This window comes from Zophobas morio, unplaced genomic scaffold, assembly GCF_036711695.1.
Source record: "Zophobas morio isolate AGI-343-1 ecotype UQ-CSIRO unplaced genomic scaffold, CSIRO_AGI_Zmor_V1 ptg000008l, whole genome shotgun sequence".
Taxonomy (NCBI): domain Eukaryota; kingdom Metazoa; phylum Arthropoda; class Insecta; order Coleoptera; family Tenebrionidae; genus Zophobas; species Zophobas morio.
Window position 1 is genome coordinate 1,530,930 of NW_026972113.1, and position 23,242 is coordinate 1,554,171.

At 36.7% G+C, this 23,242-nt stretch overlaps 2 protein-coding genes across 3 annotated transcripts; both read right to left on the reverse strand.

The window, feature by feature from the left end:
- Window positions 1–1,218: 1,218 nt before the first annotated feature.
- Window positions 1,219–7,330, reverse strand: LOC135125002 (cilia- and flagella-associated protein 43). Of its 2 annotated transcripts, XM_064050261.1 has the most exons (16): window positions 6,710–7,330; window positions 6,232–6,663; window positions 5,978–6,185; window positions 5,806–5,925; window positions 5,487–5,759; window positions 5,199–5,441; window positions 4,829–5,149; window positions 3,904–4,781; window positions 3,613–3,853; window positions 3,146–3,565; window positions 2,800–3,101; window positions 2,559–2,753; window positions 2,276–2,510; window positions 1,816–2,232; window positions 1,489–1,763; window positions 1,219–1,442 (listed from the first exon to the last, which is right to left on the reverse strand). In XM_064050261.1, the coding sequence occupies exons 1-16, from the start codon at window positions 6,733–6,735 to the stop codon at window positions 1,307–1,309; spliced, it is 4,722 nt and encodes a 1,573-aa protein (XP_063906331.1). In that variant the 5' UTR covers window positions 6,736–7,330; the 3' UTR covers window positions 1,219–1,306. The 2 variants fall into 2 exon arrangements, with proteins under 2 accessions (XP_063906331.1, XP_063906330.1); XM_064050260.1 differs by having other exon boundaries at window positions 5,199–5,759.
- Window positions 7,331–12,991: 5,661 nt separating this feature from the next.
- LOC135125003 (glutamate receptor ionotropic, kainate 2-like) lies at window positions 12,992–16,355 on the reverse strand. The gene is made up of 11 exons (XM_064050263.1): window positions 16,188–16,355; window positions 15,611–16,139; window positions 15,364–15,562; window positions 15,070–15,315; window positions 14,806–15,024; window positions 14,559–14,759; window positions 14,429–14,513; window positions 14,107–14,383; window positions 13,628–14,061; window positions 13,466–13,581; window positions 12,992–13,416 (listed from the first exon to the last, which is right to left on the reverse strand). Exons 1-11 carry the CDS (start codon window positions 16,270–16,272, stop codon window positions 13,066–13,068), a joined length of 2,742 nt encoding a protein of 913 aa, XP_063906333.1. The 5' UTR covers window positions 16,273–16,355; the 3' UTR covers window positions 12,992–13,065.
- Between the last annotated feature and the right edge of the window lie 6,887 nt (window positions 16,356–23,242).

A 23,242-nucleotide genomic window follows, 5' to 3' on the forward strand; every position in this document is an offset into this window, starting at 1 on the left:
AAAAATTAAAATTTGTAACATCGAAAAAACGAAACACTGAAAAACCGAAAAATTTAAAAGTAAAAATGAAACAATTACAAAATTGTAAATTTGAAAAAAAAAATTAAAAATGGAAAAAGTTAAGAAATGAGAAATTGAAAATCAAAAATTGAAAAACCAAACTTGAAATATCGAAAAATTGAAAAAAATGGCAAACTGAAAATTGGGTAACGAAAAAACAATTAAAAAATGGAACAACTGAGAAAAAGATAGAAACTGTAAAATCGAAAATTTGTAACATTGAAAAAGTCATAAATTAAAAACTGAGAAATTGAAAAATCGAAAAAACGGATAAATTATAAAAAGATGGAAAATCGAAAAATGAAAAAGCAACTTGGAAAATCGCAAAATTAAAATATCTGCAAATTAAAAAATCGAAACATACTAAAATTTTACTGAAAAATAACAATCATAATGAGAAATCGAGAAATTAACAATTAAAAAAAACAAAAATTTTTCGGTTTTTAATTTTTCAACAAAAGGACAAACTTATTAAAAGTGAAATTTTAAAAAACGAAAAAATCGGAAAACTGTAAAACTGAAAAATTGAAAAATCAAAAAATTAAAAACTGAAAAATCGAAAAAGAGACATTTAAAAACCGAACAATTTAAAAATTGAGAAATCGAATTGCAAATTAAAAAACTGATTAATTAAAAATCGAGAAATAGAAAAATACGGAAAACAAAATTTTCTAGAAATAGAAAAATCAACAAATTGTAAACTTCAAAAGTTGAAGAATAACACTGAAACCTGAAAAATCTGATGAATTAAAAATCGACAACAAAAAATTAAAAACGTAAGAACTCCAAAATAAAATTCGAGAAGCTCAGAAATCCTAAAATCGAAAAGCTAAGAATCTTAAAAACTTCAATAATCGAGGCGAATTAAAAAAAAAAATACCCAGACCACACAAATGAAAGCAATAATATTCGACTTTGGGCCGTTTGAATTTAGCGCCGACGTACTTTGTTGTGATTGGTTGGCACGGGTGCGGAAATTAATGTACGCTTAGGAAAGCAAGTGATGAATAAAGGTCGGAATTATATGCAAAAAAAAAAACGTGTCAATATGTGCATTTATATGCACAGAAATTTGATATTATAGTAATTAAAAATAATGTATGCAAAATACGCAAGAAAAAATACTTTTTTTACACATTAATATTTACTTCTCAATGATACACGGGAGCTATTTATTTATGAATTTCGGGTTCCAAGAAAAAAACATTTCCTAATTACATTAACACATAATAGTAAAAATAAAAGCTTAAACTTCTTTATATTTAAGAGTTGGGAAAGTCTTCAGTCTCAAGAGCTCCAGTTCCGTCTGTAGCATTAGTATCTCGTGATGATTATCCTGTATCTGTTGCACCATCTTTGATCTCTTCAGCAAAGTTTTCATTCTTAAAAAACAGGATTAAATTGAATAAAACTCCTCCAAAAACTTACCTTGTGTCTATACACTCTCTCTCCTTCTGGTCAAGCTCTTTATCCCTAACGATATTAAACTCGCACACATCCACATTCAAATCAGTTATTTTCTTTTCAATTTGTTTGTTGTGATCTTTAATACCCTTTATTTGTTTTTTCATCTTATTGACCTTGTCCGTTCTGTCTTGAATCGTGTTCTCGTACGAAGCCTTGATCATGTCAACTTCCGTTTCAAACGGAATTGTTTTTTCTTTGTCTTTAGTCTTCAAATAAAACTGGATTTCTTTGGTGAGCTAACAATATAATTATTACACTTTTTGCTAACACATGGTAGTTAAAACATACCCTCACGCCATCAATATCTATAAGCTTCTCTTGCAAGTCTTGTATCAACATTCTCATCCTTTTGTGCTCCCACTCCAGCGCTAGAATTTTTCTATGAAAATTCATCCCCTTCTGGAGCGCTTTAATTTTCTTGTCGCCGAATTCCAGTATTATTCTATTGATTTCTTCGACATCTTTCCGACAGACTAACACCGCGTCGCTAAAATCCGCCAAGCTTCCAGTCATCGGAATTTCCACCAATCCGCGCGGTAGAACAATCTGCATGTCGTCGTCACAAACGAGGTTTATCAGCGATTGCCTCAACTCCCCCACGTCGTTGTACAACTTCACATTGAATTCCTTCTTCTGTTGAAGCGTCTTATGGAATGCCGCAGACGTAGCTTCTGCTTCCGCTAACTCAGTTTGAGCCCCCTTCAACTACCAACAAGTTAAAACTAGTCCAGACTTGTAACCAACTTACTCTGATTTCGTACTCGATTCTCAGTCTTCGGTGTTTGCAGACGACGGCGTAGGTGTGTTCGTCCACCACCGCAGGTACCCCCACATAGGTATCCAAACTCTCCATTTGTTTCAGAAACTCCACACACTCATGATTTAGACCTAGCGTGGGCTTGGTGTTCGTCAAAATGCATTTGGCGAGCTCGCTCAACATTGTTTTAGAACTAACAGAGCGAAAATTGACTTTGGGGCGTTTTCTGGAAGTTGTAACTTGAACGAGGTGGTAGTTTTAACATTAACCGTACCTGAACAACTTGGAAACTTGTTCTTGGACTACTATAGACATATCTTGGAAGTCTTTCTTATAGGAGCGATCCAAAAGTTTGTCTTTGGTTTGGAAAGAGTCGACGAAGTTTCTACACTCAGTGACAGCGTCGTGAATCGTGTGCATAAGTTTTTGCAAACTGGATATGACTTCTTCGTTTTGGGAAATTTTTTGCCTGAAACACTAACATAGAAGGAAAAAGGGGTCACGTTTCTACTTACAGAATTTCCTGCTCCTTCTTTATCATTTCTTTTCTCGTGTACTGAAACAGCTTCATTCTGTTGATTTTTAGACTCTCTTGACTTACAGCTGAATCTATTTGAAGCCTCAAGTAAAGCAAGTCGCTTAGTTTCCCGTTGAATTTCTTGATGTTGTCTCTCACAGAGTGTGCTAGTTTTGCATATTCAGCTTTCAGTAACATTTTGTACCTCTCTCTTTCACTCATCAAGAATTGTACTTTGTCTTCGTACTCACGTACCGCCTTCAAGTCGTCTTCGTTAAAATTCTCTGGCTCTTTTTCAATCTGGAAGGAATTGTTAGATAGATTTAGACACTCTATTTCCTCACCATGCATTTCGGTAACGGGACGTCTTTCTTCAACTCGTCTTCCCACCGCACTTCCAGTACTCCGTTCATCATCTTCATCAACGCTCTTTCGCGAAAATCGTCAGCCAATAAAAGGAGTCGTATTCTTTCGGCTTCGGCAGCCTTAGCATCCAACAGCGCCTGCTCACTTGGTGAAACATACGGAGTTATTGGTACTTCGTCGTCTTTCACGTCAATGAGTAACTGTGGATTTTCGATTTGTTTCCATTCCGGGTCTTCAATCCTCATGCTAATTTTGTCTTCGGAAAAATAATTCAACTCTGAAACGATGTACCTCAAACGATCGTTCTTTTGCTTAATGTTCGACATTTCTTTAACCTTTTGGGTCATCACTTTATCAAACTTTTCGTTGAAGAACTCCTTAATCTTGTAGCAGTCACTCTACAACTTCAATTCAGTTTTAGTAGTACCAAATTGTAGTACGAAACCTTAGAGATAATCCAGTGAAGGTCGGTTTGGAAGTACGTTTGTAGCTCGTTTTGGTCGTAATGCACGTCTTGAATTTCGATAAACCGTGCTAGGTCAGATCCAAAAAACGCGATTTTCGTTTCAACGTCTTCTTCCGGTTCTTCCAACTCAGGTGCGTCAAATTCTAGAGCCGAAAGCACTTGTAGATGTTCGTCTTTAGCAGGCAAAGTTGGCGGTTGCGATAGCATTTGAATCAGCTGCCTAAAACACGATAAATCAGATGGTTTAATCAGAAGTACTTGTGGTAGTACTGTTCCGGAATTGGCTCCCAAGCGTGAAACGAGTTCATGTCGTTCAAGTGACCCTCCAGTTTTCGCTGCTGCCTGATCCATTCCATAACCACTTCTCTGTTGGTATTCGGAGGTAACAAAACATAGTTGAGTACTTGAAACTTTGCGAAAATTCCTTTGATTGCCGTCGCTCGTACCAACATCGTGTCCCAGAAAGTCACCATCATGTATTCGCTCACTTTATTCTGCGCTTCCATCAGTTGCTTCAAGTACTCTTCCATCGCTTTGCGTTGTTTTTTGTGTTCTGTGGCTTTCTGGGTATGCAATTGAACGTGCATGTCGAATTCGCTCAAGCTTAGTTGTTCGTTTTCGGGTCCTGTGATGTTGGCTGTTAGTAGCGTCTGGACTTCTGTTTGTATACTGCGAAATTCGCGAAGAAGCGTGGTTCGTTGGGATGCACACTTAATCCGCTCTTTCTCGATCCGTTCCAACTCTTGTACTTCGAGGTAACACTTGCCTTCGTATTTTCCTTTTGGTACGAAACCTATAGTTCGTCTTGAGAACATCAACTTGAAGTCGTCTGATTTGTGGATGGTTTCGAGTAGTTGGGACAGCTCGGAGTTGTCCTGAGTTTCGGTTAACAGTGTGCAAGCCAGGACGCCCTCTCGTCCTAGAGTGACGATGTACTTAGCTAGGGGTTCAATCTGGGCTTTTTGCACACCAGCGTGAACACGATGGTGCGGTAAACAAATTCCGATGTTTGTGGCGAAGTCTGAACCTCGAACTATCACTAAACCATCGAAACCCCACGTTAAAGAGTAAGTCTTGTTTAGACGAAGATAAAAGTCTGTCATCTGGTGACCAGTAACGATTTTTTGGGTTATCTTTCCTACTATTTCCTTAAACAATAGGTGTTATTAGTAACAAAAGCGTCACTCCTACTTACCCCTTTTTTTATTTCCACTTCACTGATAGTTCTACCATCTTGTGGTATGACGTAGAAAAGTCTATCTCTACTAGAACCCGAAACGGCTACAATTCTCATCCATAGAAGATTCTTTTCCTCGAAGGAGTACTGTTTGATATCAATACTTTTATTCTTGATAATGCAGTACCTCAGTACTACATTTCCAGCAACATAGATACTTGAAGTAACCGGAATCATAAAAATCCTGTAGCAGTCTTGCGAAACGATGATCATTTGGTCGGCAATCTGACGATTAGTGACGAAAGTCGATATTATTTGCATCTCGCCTCCAGGAATACCCTTGATGGTTGCATTTTAACAAAAGTACCATGAGTAAGTACACAGTTACCTCGATGATGAAGAAGCGTCCAACAGTGAGATTCGCCACCACGAAAACAGTACCACATTCATTGAAACAAATGCTTTCAACAGGATGTTGGGCTAGGAAAAACTGGGTCAACTTTGTTAGTTTGTTGGGGGAATAAGCGGAAATTAGTTTGACCATGCCGCTTTCGAAACCCACGGCGGCGTATGGGAATTTCGGGTTTTCGACGATCTTTGAAGCTCGCCCGGTTAGTTCCAAAGTACTGATCTGGAAAGCGCGTGTAAGAATTGATCGGGTATTAGCAGGTCGTACCAGTTCTCCGGTTGCTATTTTGTAGCAGTTGATGGCGTGGTTGCGTGTTAGTACCATCATGTGAGTACCCGTTGGAAACACGATACAGAAGTCGTTAAATTGACTTTCGTGTTTTTTAATATATTTGAATTCGTTCTGTGCGACGTGCACTGTTATGATATTTTGCTTTTCAGTGATGACGACTAGGTGGTCATATCTGGATATTAAAATCTGTGGTGGTTCTGGTGGTATCATTGCCCAGTCCATAGACCAAGAGCCGGATTTTTTGTAGTGCTTTGAAACAATTGTTAGATTTGTGGGGGTTTTGGCAACTACTTACTCGGATTTCTTTGTTGGGTCCTGTAACGGCTATTCCAGATTTGTACCATGTGAAAGAGGTAGTGTGGTTGACGGGTTGTGTGCATTCAATTACCTTTTCGAGACGGTGGTCTGGTAACATCTGCAACCATCGACTTTTAGTGGATGTTTCACCTTCCACTACTAGAGTTTACAGTATAGACACAGCCTTTTCTATCCAGAACAAAAAGTCCGCCTTCTGTGGTCCACAAAACCGAAGTAAAATTATCGCACTCCCCGTCAATCGTGGTGTTATGCTGCGTCAGAATGCACTTTTTCCCACAGAAATATACATCCCAAATGTCCAACATCTTACTATCCAACCCCAACTGTGCAAAGAAAACAGGAACGCCAAAACTACACCTACAAACACCACTTTTACACCCAAACTTCCACCACTATTGCTTACTTCAAGCTTTGGTTCCTCATCAAAATCCCCCCTTCCTGGCTAGCTATCTTCTCCCCGATCCTCCAGTTCCACACCGTCAAGCTAAAATTCGGCAGATCCGCTAAAGTCACCAAACACGAAGAACTGTCGGAAAAAGCCAGACTAATATACCCTTTGGAATGTTCATCCTTCACACGATGGATTTCTTCGAAAGTTGGATAACTCTTGATGAAAACCGTAGCAAAGGTGCGTGTGTCGGCAAAAGCGAAGACGTTCTGGGTCCGATGACCCACGTAACAACTGATACCATCGCCGTTTTCGTAGTTGTTGGCCATGTAGAGGTGCTCTTCGTTCGTGAGTAGGTTGATGAAGATGAGGTGGCAACCCGACCCGAAGAAGAGCACGTCCTTGCCGATGAAAGACACGTTGGAGATGGTGCCGATTTTTGCCCATCTAGGGGTGATGGGTTAGTGGAGGAATTGGTAAAGGGTGGACTTACAAGGTTGCGTTGTCGGATATTTTCATCGTTTGGGGTGTCACTTGTGCAGTGACGGGAACAGTTTGGGTTGCTAAGAGATTGTTAGATCAATGTGGTGTGGATCAATTTGCATAAACGCAAATCAAATTTAATCTCTGATTAACCTTCTTGTGTGTAGACTTTTTTTCACAACATGAAACTTAAAACATGTTTAAAATGGAAAATTTGTATAAGGAAATATCGATTTTCCATTTAGGCTCCGCCCCACAATTGCAAGATCCATATTTCTTTCCAAAATGTACCACTTTAGCCATGTTCTAAGTTCCTTGTTGTGAAAAGATGGCTATCTCAATTCTGATAATTTTTTTTATTCGTCGAAGGGAAAAACTGGAAAATTTAACATTGAAAAATCAAAATAGGAAATTCGGCATGGAAACCTAAACATTGCAATCGAAAAATTGAAGAATCGAAAAATTAACAAACTGGAAGTTTCAAAAATCGAAGAATCCAAAAATCGACTAAAGGAAAAATAGAAGTCGAATAATTCGAAGATCGAAAAATTGAAATATAGAAAAGTCGAAAAATTGGAAAATAGAGAAATGGAAAAATCAAACATTGAAAAAGCGAAAAATTGGAAAAATAAAAAATTATTAGCTGAAAAATCGAAATGTTGAGCATTCGAAAAATTCAAATATCGGGAAAAATCGAGAAACTGAAAAATAAAAGAAGTTGGCAATGAGATACCCAAAATTCACAGAATAATAAAATTGAAAAATCGGATAATTATTGTAAAAAATCAAAAAACGGAAATTAAAATTTTAAAAAACTAAAATTTAAAAATTCTAAAACCGAATACTGAAGAATGAGAAAATTGACAATTAGATAAATTCAAAAACCGAAGAATCGAAAAATCGAATAATTCTGAAGTGGAAAAATTGGAAAATTAAAGAATTGAAAAATCTAGATATTGAAAAATGAAATCCTGAAAAATCGAGAAGTTGAAAAATCAAATAAATGAGAGGCGAAGTTTAATTGTAAAATTCTTATTTTTCTACGACAAATTACCATGTGAAAAATGTTCTTTAGTAATCGTGTTATACAAAGAAAATTAAATGTATTAACTAAAAAAGAAAAGCCCAAAAGAGAAGCCCCACCTATCCTTTCGGTCTCAATCGGGATAAGTTTTTCATTCGTTGTAAGAGCGAGGGGCGGAGCGTAATTGCAAAATCGATATTTCCCTATACTGATTTACCATTTTAAACATGTTTTAAGTTTCTTGTTGTGAAAAGATGAGTTGACATATTAAGAAAACAAGGCAAAATGTAGCCCCGCCCACCCGCCCTATCTCAATTGGGATGATTTTTTTTTATTCGTCGTGAGCCAAGAAGGCGGAGCTTAACTGCAAAATTCTTCTTTCTCTGCGAGAAATTAAAAACATGTTTTTGAGTATCGTATTGTTCAAGATTAACCTCCAGCCATAGGTGTCCTGATCTAAACAGTAATGAAGTTTCATTCGTTGGCAGACCTAGGGGCGGAGCCTAGTTGCAAAATCCAGATTTCTTTACCAAAATTTACCATTTTAAATGTGTTTTAAGTTTGATGAGATGGGTGGGCGGGGTCTACATTTTGCCTTTTTTTTTCTTAAAAAATCAAAAAACCGAAATTGAAATTTTAAAAAACTAAAATTTAAAAATTCTAAAACCGAAAACTGAAGAATCAACAAATTGACAAATCGATAAATTCAAAAACCGAAGAATCGAAAAATCGGATAATTTGAAAATTAAAAGTCGACTAATAAAAAGATTGAAGTGGAAAAATTGGAAAATTGAAGAATTGAAAAATCTAGATATTAAAAAATGAAATCCTGAAAAATCGAGAAGTTGAAAAATCAAACAAATGAGGGACGAAGTTTAATTGTAAAATCTTATTTTTCTACGACAAATTAGCATGTGAAATATGTTCTTAAGTAATCGTGTTATACAAAGAAAAATAAATGTACGAATTAAAAAAGAAAACCAAAAGAGAAGCTCCACCCATCCGTCTCGTTCTCAATCGTGATGAATTTTTCATTCGTTGTCAGACTGAGGGGCGGAGCGTAATCGATATTTCCCTCTACAAATTTACCATTTTAAACATGTTTTATGTTTTTTTGTTGTGAAAAGATGACCGCACATTAAGAAACAAGGTAAAATATAGCCCCGCCCACCCGCCCTATTTTGTGATCAATTGTGATGATTTTTTTTTATTCGTCGTGAGCCAAGAAGGCGGAGCTTAACTGCAAAATCCTTATTTCTCTATGAGAAATTAAAAACAGTTTTTGAGTATCATGTTGGTCAAAGAATACTATGTATAGAAAGAAAAAAATAACGCCAAAGATTAGACCCCACCCACACCCGCCCCAATTTCAATTCTCAAGTGTGATGAATTTTTATTTATTGTCAGATCGAGGGACGGGGCTTAATTGCAAGATCTATATTTGTCTACAAGAATTTACCGTTTTAACCATGTTTTAAGTTTTTGTTCTGAAAATGCGACTTATATTAAGAAAAAAGGGAAAATATAAGCCCCGCCCACCCGCACTATCTCGATCGTGATGATTTTTTTTTTTAATCGTCGAAGGCCAAAGGAGCAGAATTTAATTGCAAAATTTTTATTATTTTTCTACAATAAATTACCATGTAAGACATGCTTTTGAACGTCGTGTTATTCAGAGAATACTAACCATGTATACTAAGAAAAAATTAAAGCCAAATATTAAACCCCACCCATACCTGTCCTGATCTATACAATAGTGAAGTTTCATTTGATAGCAGACCTAGGGGCGGAGCTTATTTGCAAAATCCATATACAAAAATTTATCATTTTAAACATGTTTTAAGATTTTAATAATAAAAAAATTCATCACAATTGAGATGGGGTGGGTGGGCGGGGTTTATATTTTGCCTTTTTTTTCTTAACACACATAGTATTCTTTGAACAACACGAAACTCAAAAACATGTTTTTAGTTTCGTGTAAAGAAATAAATATTTTTATAAAAACTTGGTTCACGGCGAATAAAAAAATCTTCACAATTGAGATAGGGCGGGTGGGCGGGCTTACATTTTGCCTCTTTGTTTTAATATGTGTAGGACTTCTTTTCATAACATGAAACTTAAAATATGTTTAAAATGGAAAATTTGTAGATATAAGGAATTATCGATTTTGCAATTAGGCTCCGCCCATTAATATTTCCTTCCAAAATGTACCATTTTAAACATGTTCTAAGTTTCTTGTTGTGAAAAGATGGCTATGTATATTAATAAAAAGAAGGCAATATATAAGACTCGCTCACCCACCCTATCTCAATTCTGATAATTTTTTTATCCGTCGAGGGGAAAAACTGGAAAATGTAACATTGAAAAATCAAAAAATAGGAAATTCGGAATGGAAACCTAAACATTGCAGTCGAAAAATTGAAGAATCGAAAAATTAACAAACTGGAAGTTTCAAAAATCGAAGAATCCCAAAATCGACTAAAGGAAAAATAGAAGTCGAATAATTCTAAGATCGAAAAAGTGAAATATAGAAAAGTCGAAAAATTGGAAAATAGAGAAATGGAAAAATCAAACACTGAAAAAGCGAAAAATTGGAAAAATAAAAAATTATTAGCTGAAAAATCGAAATGTTGAGCATTCGAAAAATTCAAATATCGGGAAAAATCGACAAACTGAAAAATAAAAGAAGTTGGCAATGAGATACCCAAAATTCACAGAATAATAAAATTGAAAAATCGGATAATTATTGTAAAAAATCAAAAAACGGAAATTAAAATTTTAAAAAACTAAAATTTAAAAATTCTAAAACCGAATACTGAAGAATCAGAAAATTGACAAATAGATAAATTCAAAAACCGAAGAATCGAAAAATCGAATAATTTGAAAATTAAAAATCGAGTAATAATAAAATCGAAAGTTCTGAAGTGGAAAGATTGGAAAATTGAAGAATTGAAAATTCTAGATATTGAAAAATGAAATCCTGAAAAATCGAGAAGTTGAAAAATCAAATAAATGAGAGGCGAAGTTTAATTGTAAAATTCTTATTTTTCTACGACAAACTACCATGTGAAAAATGTTCTTTAGTAATCGTGTTATACAAAGAAAATTAAATGTATTAACTAAAAAAGAAAAGCCCAAAAGAGAAGCCCCACCTATCCTTTCGGTCTCAATCGGGATAAGTTTTTCATTCGTTGTAAGAGCGAGGGGCGGAGCGTAATTGCAAAATCGATATTTCCCTATACTGATTTACCATTTTAAACATGTTTTAAGTTTCTTGTTGTGAAAAGATGACTTGACATATTAAGAAAACAAGGCAAAATGTAGCCCCGCCCACCCGCCCTATCTCAATTGGGATGATTTTTTTTTATTCGTCGTGAGCCAAGAAGGCGGAGCTTAACTGCAAAATTCTTCAAAAACATGTTTTTGAGTATCGTATTGTTCAAGATTAAGCTCCAGCCATAGGTGTCCTGATCTAAACAGTAATGAAGTTTCATTCGTTGGCAGACCTAGGGGCGGAGCCTAATTGCAAAATCCAGATTTCTTTACCAAAATTTACCATTTTAAATGTGTTTTAAGTTTCTAAGAATAAAAAAACCATCACAATTGAGATGAGATGGGTGGGCGGGTCTATATTTTGCCTTTTTTTTTCTTAAAAAATCAAAAAACCGAAATTGAAATTTTAAAAAACTAAAATTTAAAAATTCTAAAACCGAAAACTGAAGAATCAACAAATTGACAAATCGATAAATTCAAAAACCGAAGAATCGAAAAATCGGATAATTTGAAAATTAAAAGTCGAGTAATAAAAAGATTGAAGTGGAAAAATTGGAAAATTGAAGAATTGAAAAATCTAGATATTAAAAAATGAAATCCTGAAAAATCGAGAAGTTGAAAAATCAAACAAATGAGGGACGAAGTTTAATTGTAAAATCTTATTTTTCTACGACAAATTAGCATGTGAAATATGTTCTTAAGTAATCGTGTTATACAAAGAAAAATAAATGTATGAATTAAAAAAGAAAACCAAAAGAGAAGCTCCACCCATCCGTCTCGTTCTCAATCGTGATGAATTTTTCATTCGTTGTCAGACTGAGGGGCGGAGCGTAATCGATACTTCCCTCTACAAATTTACCATTTTAAACATATTTTATGTTTTTTTGTTGTGAAAAGATGACCGCACATTAAGAAACAAGGTAAAATATAGCCCCGCCCACCCGCCCTATTTTGTGATCAATTGTGATGATTTTTTTTTATTCGTCGTGAGCCAAGAAGGCGGAGCTTAACTGCAAAATCCTTATTTCTCTATGAGAAATTAAAAACATGTTTTTGAGTATCGTGTTGGTCAAAGAATACTAGGTACATTAAGAAAAAAATAACGCCAAAGATTAGACCCCACCCACACCCGCCCCAATTTCAATTCTCAAGTGTGATGAATTTTTATTTATTGTCAGATCGAGGGACGGGGCTTAATTGCAAGATCTATATTTGTCTACAAGAATTTACCGTTTTAACCATGTTTTAAGTTTTTGTTCTGAAAATGCGACTACTTATATTAAGAAAAAAGGGAAAATATAAGCCCCGCCCACCCGCCCTATCTCGATTGTGATGATTTTTTTTTAATCGTCGAGGGCCAAAGGAGCAGAATTTAATTGCAAAATTTTTATTATTTTTCTACAATAAATTACCATGTAAGACATGCTTTTGAACGTCGTGTTATTCAGAGAATACTAACCATGTATACTAAGAAAAAATTAAAGCCAAATATTAAACCCCACCCATACCTGTCCTGATCTAAACAATAGTGAAGTTTCATTTGATAGCAGACCTAGGGGCGGAGCTTATTTGCAGAATCCATATTTCCTTACAAAAATTTATCATTTTAAACATGTTTTAAGATTTTAATAATAAAAAAATTCATCACAATTGAGATGGGGTGGGTGGGCGGGGTTTATATTTTGCCTCTTTGTTTTAATATGTGTAGGACTTCTTTTCATAACATGAAACTTAAAATATGTTTAAAATGGAAAATTTGTAGATACATATAAGGAATTATCGATTTTGCAATTAGGCTCCGCCCAATAATATTTCCTTCCAAAATGTACCATTTTAAACATGTTCTAAGTTTCTTGTTGTGAAAAGATGGCTACATATATTAAGAAAAAGAAGGCGAAATGTAGCCCCGCCCACCCTCCCTCTCTTTTCAATTGTTCTTAATCAGAGATTAAATTTGATTTGCGTTTATGCAACCGGCCCTATGTGAAACTAAGAAACTAGACAAAACAGTAGCCAGATTTTATTGAAATTATCTATGTAGCTCTAGTAATAACTCAAAAATGTAGTGTTTAATCTTTCAGCTCCTCCCTAGTGATGGTCGGGATAAACCCGTACTGTGGAGCAGGTGTCAAAAGATTATTATTAGAAGTGCCCGTTCCTTTCGAGGATTTGCTCCCGGATTTAGATTTATCCCGAACCGTCGGCTTCACGTCACTATTAAAATCTAAGAGGGCCCGCATTTCAACACCTAGTGCTTCCTTGAACGACACTTTCGCCCGTTTACTTATCTTGTACGTGGAAAGCAACAGTTCAGCTATCACTAGAAACACAGCCAAAATAGTTCCACCTATAGTGACATAAAAGACACCTTCGACATTTTGAACACCTAAAGGAGGCGTCCCTCCATCGTCACTTTCAGCCTGTATAAACATCAAAGTCAAAAAAGCACACCCATTTTAACCAACTTACGTTACACTGCCCTCCACCTCTCTTTTCCTCCCACCACTTTCGTTTCAAATCAGCTAACACCCCAGTGGTCTGCAGCTTAAGAATCGCCATACTTAGAGTTTTGCGGTACGTGGAATCTAAAACACGTCCTTTAACAAAAATTTTCCAACTATCAAGTCTTACTTTTCTTCATCGCGATTCCATAGCCTTTGTCGTCTAAAAGTTTGCCGTACTGCTGCAAGCTGCAGTGCCTCTGAATTTCGTACTCTATCGAAGTCGATTCCATGAAGAAAGCATAATTGTTGAAATCTTCGGCCAGTTTTACGCCGTCTTTGTTTTCGGTTACCATGTCTTTAGGGTGGGTTTGCATGTACTTGGCGACTGTTTTAAAAACTGAGTCGTTTTTCCCTTTGAAGAAACCTTCAGTTGCGCCTTTGGCTTTCGCCCCCATTCTGAGGTTGTTTTTTTCCATGTTGTCCACCAAGGAGTAAACATCCGTGAATAACTCGATTGGGTTCTCGGTGGCTAAGAAAGCCGCTAGGTTTGCGGTGTACGACGAAACCATAATCAGGACGAAAAACCACCACATTCCGGTGACCATTCTGGTCGAAACGGCTCTACGAGTCGCTAGTTGGGTTAGAAACATGGAAAATGGTACTCACATTGGGGCTATTTCTGTTCCTTGTTGCATAAGCGCACCTGCAGCAAACCAACCAGAGTTCTGTAAACTGAACTGGTTGACGAGGAATTCCGGTTCTTCGATACAAGGGTATGGGTTGGTCCATTCTTCTTGACAAAGTCGGCCCATGATGAAGAAAGACAACGATACGATCACGTAAGCAAGAGCTAACATCATCCAGGTGTCTAAGGCAAAAGGGTCAGCGAAAGAGAAGAAACTAGGAGGGGCGTTTTTAGGTTTCTGCGCGAGAATCTGGATGCCTAGAAAACATGGTTAGAAAATACTACGTTAGACAATTGTATTACCCAAATCCATAAAAGGGGAAGTGAAGTCAACCGCTTCTTCTCTTTCGGCGGTGATGGTGAGGTCAGTAATGGCCAAATCTGCTGTCTAAAGCAAAATTTAGTTTCTCGGGTTAACGCTTGGTATACTAACCCCGTCTATTATTTGACCAAGCATTCCAGTCCATTTCCCCGTTCCTTTGTCTTTCGCACCAGTCGTCCCTCCGACTTCAAACGTATAATTGAAACCTTCTATTTTGGCAAGTTCTTCTATTATGTCTATAGCGAACCCTTCGTACCGGTCGTTACCAAATAGTTGGTCTCGTGTTTCTTTCAACATGGTGTATGGAGCCGTCTACAAAATCGGGTCAAAAATTTTCTCAAACTAACCATCTTCGTACCAAAGCTGTAACCACTTTAAACGTTTTATTCCGAAGACTAACAGTTTCTTCACCCAACTCTTTAGGTTTCTCACCAATAATTGCTAAACCTTTGGAGGAATTCCAAGTCCCGAGTTTATTAAACCCGCTTTCTTTGAGTGCGATCACGTCTAAATCAAAGTTGCTTCGAAAACCGTTACCATCAAATTCTATTATGCCAGTCATTCCATAATTTTTCATCTACAAAGTCGTACTAAGTGGGTGACAATTTGGATGGGTACTAACCGTTTTGACGTGATTGGAGATGGTGTAACCGTTTCTCGAAGACTTTAGAGAATCGCAACCAGCGTCGTCTATTGCCATGTCTTGGACGGACAATTTTGTTGTAATAACTTCAGTCAAAACCGCAACCGAGTCAATCAGAAGGGCCGCTTCGGTTTTTAATTTAGTCTCGTCGAAGTATTTGTTAAACCCGATTATACCTTGGATCTTCATGTGGGTGAATTCGTTGTTAGGGTCGACGATTCTTAGCTGAAAATAACTGCGTTATTGCGATTTGGGGCAGCTGGGGGAACACACCCCTGTGATGTTAGCTTCGCTGTACTGAAACGGCTCACTTTCTATGGTTTGTAGGTCAAGATTTGTGATAAAGTGGTTGTAGTGGCTTGTAAGCAAACCCACTTGTTGTGCTTGTCGCAACACCTCTTCTAGAATTTCGATGCTGCAGTCTATAACGTAGTTTTTCTCACCGGAGCGTAGCGCATCTTTAAGAGTAGTTCTAAAAACTAGTAGTTGTAGTTGTAACTTAAACGGTTTCTACAAGTACCTGTAAATCCCATCCCCGACTTCGTCCAGTTGCTTCACCACCACCACAATCCCTTCGTCCTTTGCCTGATTCAACACATCCCCCATTCTTAACAAACTCTCGTTGTCTTCGTAAAACAGCGTGAAGCTCTTCCAATCCGACATCTTCAAAATCGCAAAATAAGCTTCAGATAAATACGACGAATGTGGGTAAAAATTGATGATGCTCCTGTGTTCAGACGGGTTATAAACCCATCTGTTAATCACATGAGCTATGTCTTTGTAGTCGCAGATCGACTGCACTATGTTAATATCATCTGGATGTTTTGGTCCAAAAATAACAAGCGCTTGTTGCTCAATCAACGAACAAGCGGCTAGTTTTGCCTTAAAGGGTCCACTATTATGTCTAAAGGGAGTCTCAGTGCCAGCTTTAAACTGAAGACCGTATTCCTCGCCCGTCTTGTTTGCTAAATACACAGCAAATTGGAATGCTTCTTGATCCGTTAAGTCAGTGTGTTCATCACTTTGAGAAGACTCGTCGAACACCCCACCTAAGCCAAAAATTAGCTACACTCGCAATTGGGTTCAACTCGACTTACCGAACAGGATTTCCTTTCTGTCTTGTCCGAGTCCGAACAATGTCTGTGTTGCGAAAAACACCAAAAGTACATAGACGCACCACATTTTTGGTTTTAGGACGAATTTATGCGCACATTTTTCAAAATGCACGTTGTTATTGTTAGGAGACACCGTGCCTCTCGCGGAGCGACTGTCGTGTATTTTAAACTATTTTTAATATTTGGCATCGTTTTGAACACGGCGTACGGAACGATAGCTAAAATTAGGACCAACATATTTTAAGAAAAATGCTTCAATGAAATGCATTAAGGTGGAATGGCGTGTCGCAGATCAAAGACACTAATTGTTTAAAATGACGACAGATTAGGTTTGTTGTAGTTAAACTAGGTAAGATTCAGGTCACATCTGGTCAGGTCAGGTCAGGTCAAAATTATTTCCACGTATTTTATTAACTTTATGCAGAGTTATTTCGAAGGAAGGAAGATCTGCATTGTTAACATAGAGTTGGACATCCGGGCAGGGATACCACAGGGCTCAATTCTTGGTCCGTTGCTTTGGATCGTCTTCTATTACGATCTACTAAGGTTCAAGGTACTTGGAGTGACTCAGGTAGGTTTTGCGGATGACCTGGTACTGAAAGTTATGGCAGAAACCGTGGAATACATAGCCAATAGAGCTCTTGATATGGTTGTCAGATGGAACTAGCGATCGAGAATACTAAAGCACTTATATTATACGGTCCTAGGAAAAGGGACAGTGTTAGTTTTAAGATCAGGAATATCGAAATTAGTCCAAGTAATGAGCTCAAATACTTGGGTGTAATTTTGGACGACAAAGGGGCGTTAGATACGCGACGAATAAGGCAGAGCACCCATGCCTTATCTTAGCTAGTAGTAGCTCCGCCCACCCACCCTCTCATTTTTTTAGAGGGTATCTCATTTGCCAAAATCAGTCGTACCTTAGCAGGTACTAGCCCCGCCCACCCACCCTCTCGTTTTTTAGAAAGTATGTGATTTGCCAAAATCACTCTTATCTTAGCAGGTATTAGCCCCGCCCACCCACCCTTTCTTTTCTTAGAATGTATGTCATCAATACTTGTTCAGATAAAACTGATTTTAGCAAATGACATACCCTCTAAGAAAAGAGAGGGCGGGTGAGTGGTGCTAGTAAATGTTATGATAACAGGGATTTTGGCAAATGACATACCCTTGAAGAAAAGAGAGGGTGGGTGGGCGGGGCTAGTACCTGCTAAGATAAAAATGATTTTGGCAAATCACATACCTTTTAAAAAACGAGAGGGTGGGTGGGCGGGGCTAGTACCTGCTAAAATAAGACTGATATTGGCAAATGATATAGCCCTAGACAACTTTTTTACAAATGAAATTTTTCCAATGGTCCCCCCTTCTTCAAATATCGGCCAAATTTTGACATTTTCGAAACTTAACTAAATGCATTTTCTTGTAGATTTCGGACCGCTGAAGTTAGTTCGGGCATTGTTTCTTCGATAACTCTAACCGTTTTTCCAGAATCGCCCATTGAAATGTTTCAACAGGCGATTGCGATGTCGCAATTTTTCAAAATTTCAAAAAATTCGAGTTTCTCACCTAATATTTCGATAATATCGGTTCGGTGTCATTAACACCCTATATTTTTGGAATCAGCACGGCGAGATCTATTTCCCTGAATTTTTTGAGAATTTTTAGACAACTTTTTCAAAAACGAAATTTTTCCAACGGTCCCCCCTTCTTCAAATTTCGGCCAAAATTTCACATTTTCGAAACTTAACTAAATGCATTTTCTTGTAGACTTCGGACCGCAGAAGTCAGTTCGGGCATTGTTTCTTCGATAACTCTAACCGTTTTTCCAAAATCGCCCATTGAGACATCGCAATTTTTCGAAATTTCAAAAAATTCGAGTTTCTCACCTAATATTTCGATAATATCGGTCCGGTGCCATCAACACCCTATATATTTGGAATTAGCACGGCGAGATCTATTTCCCTGAATTTTTTGAGAATTTTTAGACATCTTTTTCAAAAATGAAATTTTTCCAATGGTCCCCCCTTCTTCAAATTTCGGCCAAAATTTCACATTTTCGAAACTTAACTAAATGCATTTTCTTGTAGACTTCGGACCGCTGAAGTTAGTTCGGGCATTGTTTCTTCGATAACTCTAACCGTTTTTCCAGAATCGCCTATTGAAACATCGCAATTTTTCAAAATTTCAAAAAATTCGAGTTTCTCACCTAATATTTCGATAATATCGGTTCGGTGTCATTAACACCCTATATTTTTGGAATCAGCACGGCGAGATCTATTTCCCTGAATTTTTTGAGAATTTTTAGACAACTTTTTCAAAAACGAAATTTTTCCAACGGTCCCCCCTTCTTCAAATTTCGGCCAAATTTTGACATTTTCGAAACTTAACTAAATGCATTTTCTTGTAGATTTCGGACCGCAGAAGTCAGTTCGGGCATTGTTTCTTCGATAACTCTAACCGTTTTTCCAGAATTGCCCATTGAAACATCGCAATTTTTCAAAATTTCAAAAAATTCGAGTTTCTCACCTAATATTTCGATAATATCGGTCCGGTACCATCAACACCCTATATATTTGGAATTAGCACGGCGAGATCTATTTCCCTGAATTTTTTGAGAATTTTTAGACAACTTTTTCAATAATGAAATTTTTCCAATGGTCCCCCCTTCTTCAAATTTCGGCCAAAATTTCACATTTTCGAAACTTAACTAAATGCATTTTCTTGTAGATTTCGGACCGCAGAAGTCAGTTCGGGCATTGTTTCTTCGATAACTCTAACCGTTTTTCCAGAATCGCCCATTGAAACATTGCAATTTTTCAAATTTTCAAAAAATTCGAGTTTTTCACCTAATATTTCGATAATATAGGTCCGGCGCTATTAACAACTTATATTTTTGGAATCAGCACGGCGAGATCTATTTCCCTGAATTTTTTGAGAATTTTTAGACATCTTTTTCAAAAATGAAATTTTTCCAATGGTCCCCCCTTCTTCAAATTTCGGCCAAATTTTGATATTTTCGAAACTTAACTAAATGCATTTTCTTGTAGATTTCGGACCGCAGAAGTCAGTTCGGGCATTGTTTCTTCGATAACTCTAACCGTTTTTCCAGAATCGCCCATTGAAACGTCGCAATTTTTCAAAATTTCAAAAAATTCGAGTTTCTCAACTGATATTTCGATAATATCCGTCCTGTGTCATTAACACCCTATATTTTTGGAATCAGCACGGCGAGATCTATTTCCCTGAATTTTTTGAGAATTTTAAGACAACTTTTTCACAAATGAAATTTTTCCAATGGTCTCCCTTTCTTCAAATTTCGGCCAAATTTTGACATTTTCGAAACTTAACTAAATGCATTTTCTTGTAGATTTCGGACCGCAGAAGTCAGTTCGGGCATTGTTTCCTCGATAACTCTAACCGTTTTTCCAGAATCGCCCATTGAAACATGGCAATTTTTCAAAATTTCAAAAAATTCGAGTTTCTCACCTAATATTTGGATAATTTCGGTCCTGTGCCATTAACACCCTATATTTTTGGAATCAGCACGGCGAGATCTATTTCCCTGAATTTTTTGAGAATTTTTAGACAACTTTTTCAAAAATGAAATTTTTCCAACGGTCCCCCCTTCTTCAAATTTCGGCCAAATTTTGACATTTTCGAAACTTAACTAAATGTATTTTCTTGTAGATTTCGGACCGCAGAAGTCAGTTCGGGCATTGTTTCTTCGATAACTCTAACCGTTTTTCCAAAATCGCCCATTGAAACATCGCAATTTATCAAAATTTCAAAAAATTCGAGTTTCTCACCTAATATTTCGATAATATCGGTCCAGCACCATCAACACCCTATATATTTGGAATTAGCACGGCGAGATCTATTTCCCTGAATTTTTTGAGAATTTTTAGACAACTTTTTCAATAATGAAATTTTTCCAATGGTCCCCCCTTCTTCAAATTTCGGCCAAATTTTGACATTTTCGAAACTTAACTAAATGCATTTTCTTGCAGACTTCGGACCGCAGAAGTCAGTTCGGGCATTGTTTCTTCGATAACTCTAACCGTTTTTCCAAAATCGCCCATTGAGACATCGCAATTTTTCAAAATTTCAAAAAATTCGAGTTTCTCACCTACTATTTCGATAATATCGGTCCGGTGTCATTAACACCCTATATTTTTGGAATCAGCACGGCGAGATCTATTTCCCTGAATTTTTTGAGAATTTTTAGACATCTTTTTCAAAAATGAAATTTTTCCAATGGTCTCCCCTTCTTCAAATTTCGGCCAAATTTTGACATTTTCGAAACTTAACTAAATGCATTTTCTTGTAGATTTCGGACCGCAGAAGTCAGTTCGGGCATTGTTTCTTCGATAACTCTAACCGTTTTTCCAGAATCGCCCACTGAAACATCGCAATTTTTCAAAATTTCAAAAAATTCGAGTTTCTCACCTAATATTTCGATAATATCGGTCCGGTGTCATTAACACCCTATATTTTTGGAATCAGCATGTCGAGATCTACGTGTCTGAATTTTTTCACAATTTTTAGACAACTTTTTCAAAAATGAAATTTTTCCAACGGTCCCCCTTCTTCAAATTTCGGCCAAATTTTGACATTTTCGAAACTTAACTAAATGTATTTTCTTGTAGATTTCGGACCGCAGAAGTCAGTTCGGGCATTGTTTCTTCGATAACTCTAACCGTTTTTCCAGAATCGCCCATTGAAACATCGCAATTTTTCAAATTTTCAAAAAATTCGAGTTTCTCAACTGATATTTCGATAATATCGGTCCGGTGCCATCAACACCCTATATATTTGGAATTAGCACGGCGAGATCTATTTCCCTGAATTTTTTGAGAATTTTTAGACAACTTTTTCAATAATGAAATTTTTCCAATGGTCCCCCCTTCTTCAAATTTCGGCCAAAATTTCACATTTTCGAAACTTAACTAAATGCATTTTCTTGTAGATTTCGGACCGCAGAAGTCAGTTCGGGCATTGTTTCTTCGATAACTCTAACCGTTTTTCCAGAATCGCCCATTGAAACATCGCAATTTTTCAAATTTTCAAAAAATTCGAGTTTTTCACCTAATATTTCGATAATATAGGTCCGGCGCTATTAACAACTTATATTTTTGGAATCAGCACGGCGAGATCTATTTCCCTGAATTTTTTGAGAATTTTTAGACATCTTTTTCAAAAATGAAAATTTTCCAATGGTCCCCCCTTCTTCAAATTTCGGCCAAATTTTGACATTTTCGAAACTTAACTAAATGCATTTTCTTGTAGATTTCGGACCGCAGAAGTCAGTTCGGGCATTGTTTCTTCGATAACTCTAACCGTTTTTCCAGAATCGCCCATTGAAACATCGCAATTTTTCAAAATTCCAAAAAATTCGATTTTCTCACCTAATATTTCGATAATATCGGTCCGGTGCCATCAACACCCTATATTTTTGGAATCAGCATGTCGAGATCCACGTTCCTGAATTTTTTCACAATTTTTAGACAACTTTTTCAAAAATGAATTTTTTCCAATGGTCCCCCCTTCTTCAAATTTCGGCCAAATTTTGACATTTTCGAAACTTAACTAAATGCATTTTCTTGTAGATTTCGGACCGCAGAAGTCAGTTCGGGCATTGTTTCTTCGATAACTCTAACCGTTTTTCCAGAATCGCCCACTGAAACATCGCAATTTTTCAAAATTTCAAAAAATTCGAGTTTCTCACCTAATATTTCGATAATATCGGTCCGGTGTCATTAACACCCTATATTTTTGGAATCAGCATGTCGAGATCTACGTGTCTGAATTTTTTCACAATTTTTAGACAACTTTTTCAAAAATGAAATTTTTCCAACGGTCCCCCTTCTTCAAATTTCGGCCAAATTTTGACATTTTCGAAACTTAACTAAATGTATTTTCTTGTGGATTTCGGACCGCAGAAGTCAGTTCGGGCATTGTTTCTTCGATAACTCTAACCGTTTTTCCAGAATCGCCCATTGAAACATCGCAATTTTTCAAATTTTCAAAAAATTCGAGTTTTTCACCTAATATTTCGATAATATAGGTCCGGCGCTATTAACACCTTATATTTTTGGAATCAGCACGGCGAGATCTATTTCCCTGAATTTTTTGAGAATTTTAAGACAACTTTTTCACAAATGAAATTTTTCCAATGGTCCCCCTTTCTTCAAATTTCGGCCAAATTTTGAGTTTTTCGAAACTTAACTAAATGCATTTTCTTGTAGATTTCGGACCGCAGAGGTCAGTTCGGGCATTGTTTCTTTGATAACTCTCACCGTTTTTCCGGAATCGCCCATTGAAACACCGCAATTTTTCAAAATTTCAAAAAATTCGAGTTTCTCACCTAATATTTCGATTAAATCAGTCCGGTGTCATTAACGCACTATATTTTTGGAATTAGCACGGCGAGATCTATTTCCCTGAATTTTTTGAGAATTTTTAGACATCTTTTTCAAAAATGAAATTTTTCCAATGGTCCCCCCTTCTTCAAATTTCGGCCAAATTTTGATATTTTCGAAACTTAACTAAATGCATTTTCTTGTAGATTTCGGACCGCAGAAGTCAGTTCGGGCATTGTTTCTTCGATAACTCTAACCGTTTTTCCAGAATCGCCCATTGAAACGTCGCAATTTTTCAAAATTTCAAAAAATTCGAGTTTCTCAACTGATATTTCGATAATATCGGTCCTGTGTCATTAACACCCTATATTTTTGGAATCAGCACGGCGAGATCTATTTCCCAGAATTTTTTGAGAATTTTTAGACAACTTTTTCAAAAACGAAATTTTTCCAATGGTCCCCCCTTCTTCAAATTTCGGCCAAATTTTGACATTTTCGAAACTTAACTAAATGCATTTTCTTGTAGATTTCGGACCGCAGAAGTCAGTACGGGCATTGTTTCTTCGATAACTCTAACCGTTTTTCCAGAATCGCCCATTGAAACATCGTAATTTTTCAAAATTTCAAAAAATTCGAGTTTCTCACCTAATATTTGGATAATTTCGGTCCTGTGCCATT

What these genes read in the sequence shown, in the direction of transcription:
- LOC135125003 (XM_064050263.1), bottom strand. Translation starts at nt 16,272, where the DNA reads ATGTGGTGCGTCTATGTACTTTTGGTGTTTTTCGCAACACAGACATTG. An exon ending in TTGGTCAAATAATAGACGGG is followed by an intron (nt 14,514 to 14,558) that starts GTTAGTATACCA and finishes ATTTTGCTTTAG; the next exon opens with ACAGCAGATTTGGCCATTAC. An exon ending in TTCCCCTTTTATGGATTTGG is followed by an intron (nt 14,384 to 14,428) that starts GTAATACAATTG and finishes CATGTTTTCTAG; the next exon opens with GCATCCAGATTCTCGCGCAG.
- LOC135125002 (XM_064050260.1), bottom strand. Translation starts at nt 6,735, where the DNA reads ATGAAAATATCCGACAACGCAACCTT. An exon ending in GACGCTTCTTCATCATCGAG is followed by an intron (nt 5,150 to 5,198) that starts GTAACTGTGTAC and finishes GCAACCATCAAG; the next exon opens with GGTATTCCTGGAGGCGAGAT. An exon ending in TTCACTGGATTATCTCTAAG is followed by an intron (nt 3,566 to 3,612) that starts GTTTCGTACTAC and finishes TTGAAGTTGTAG; the next exon opens with AGTGACTGCTACAAGATTAA.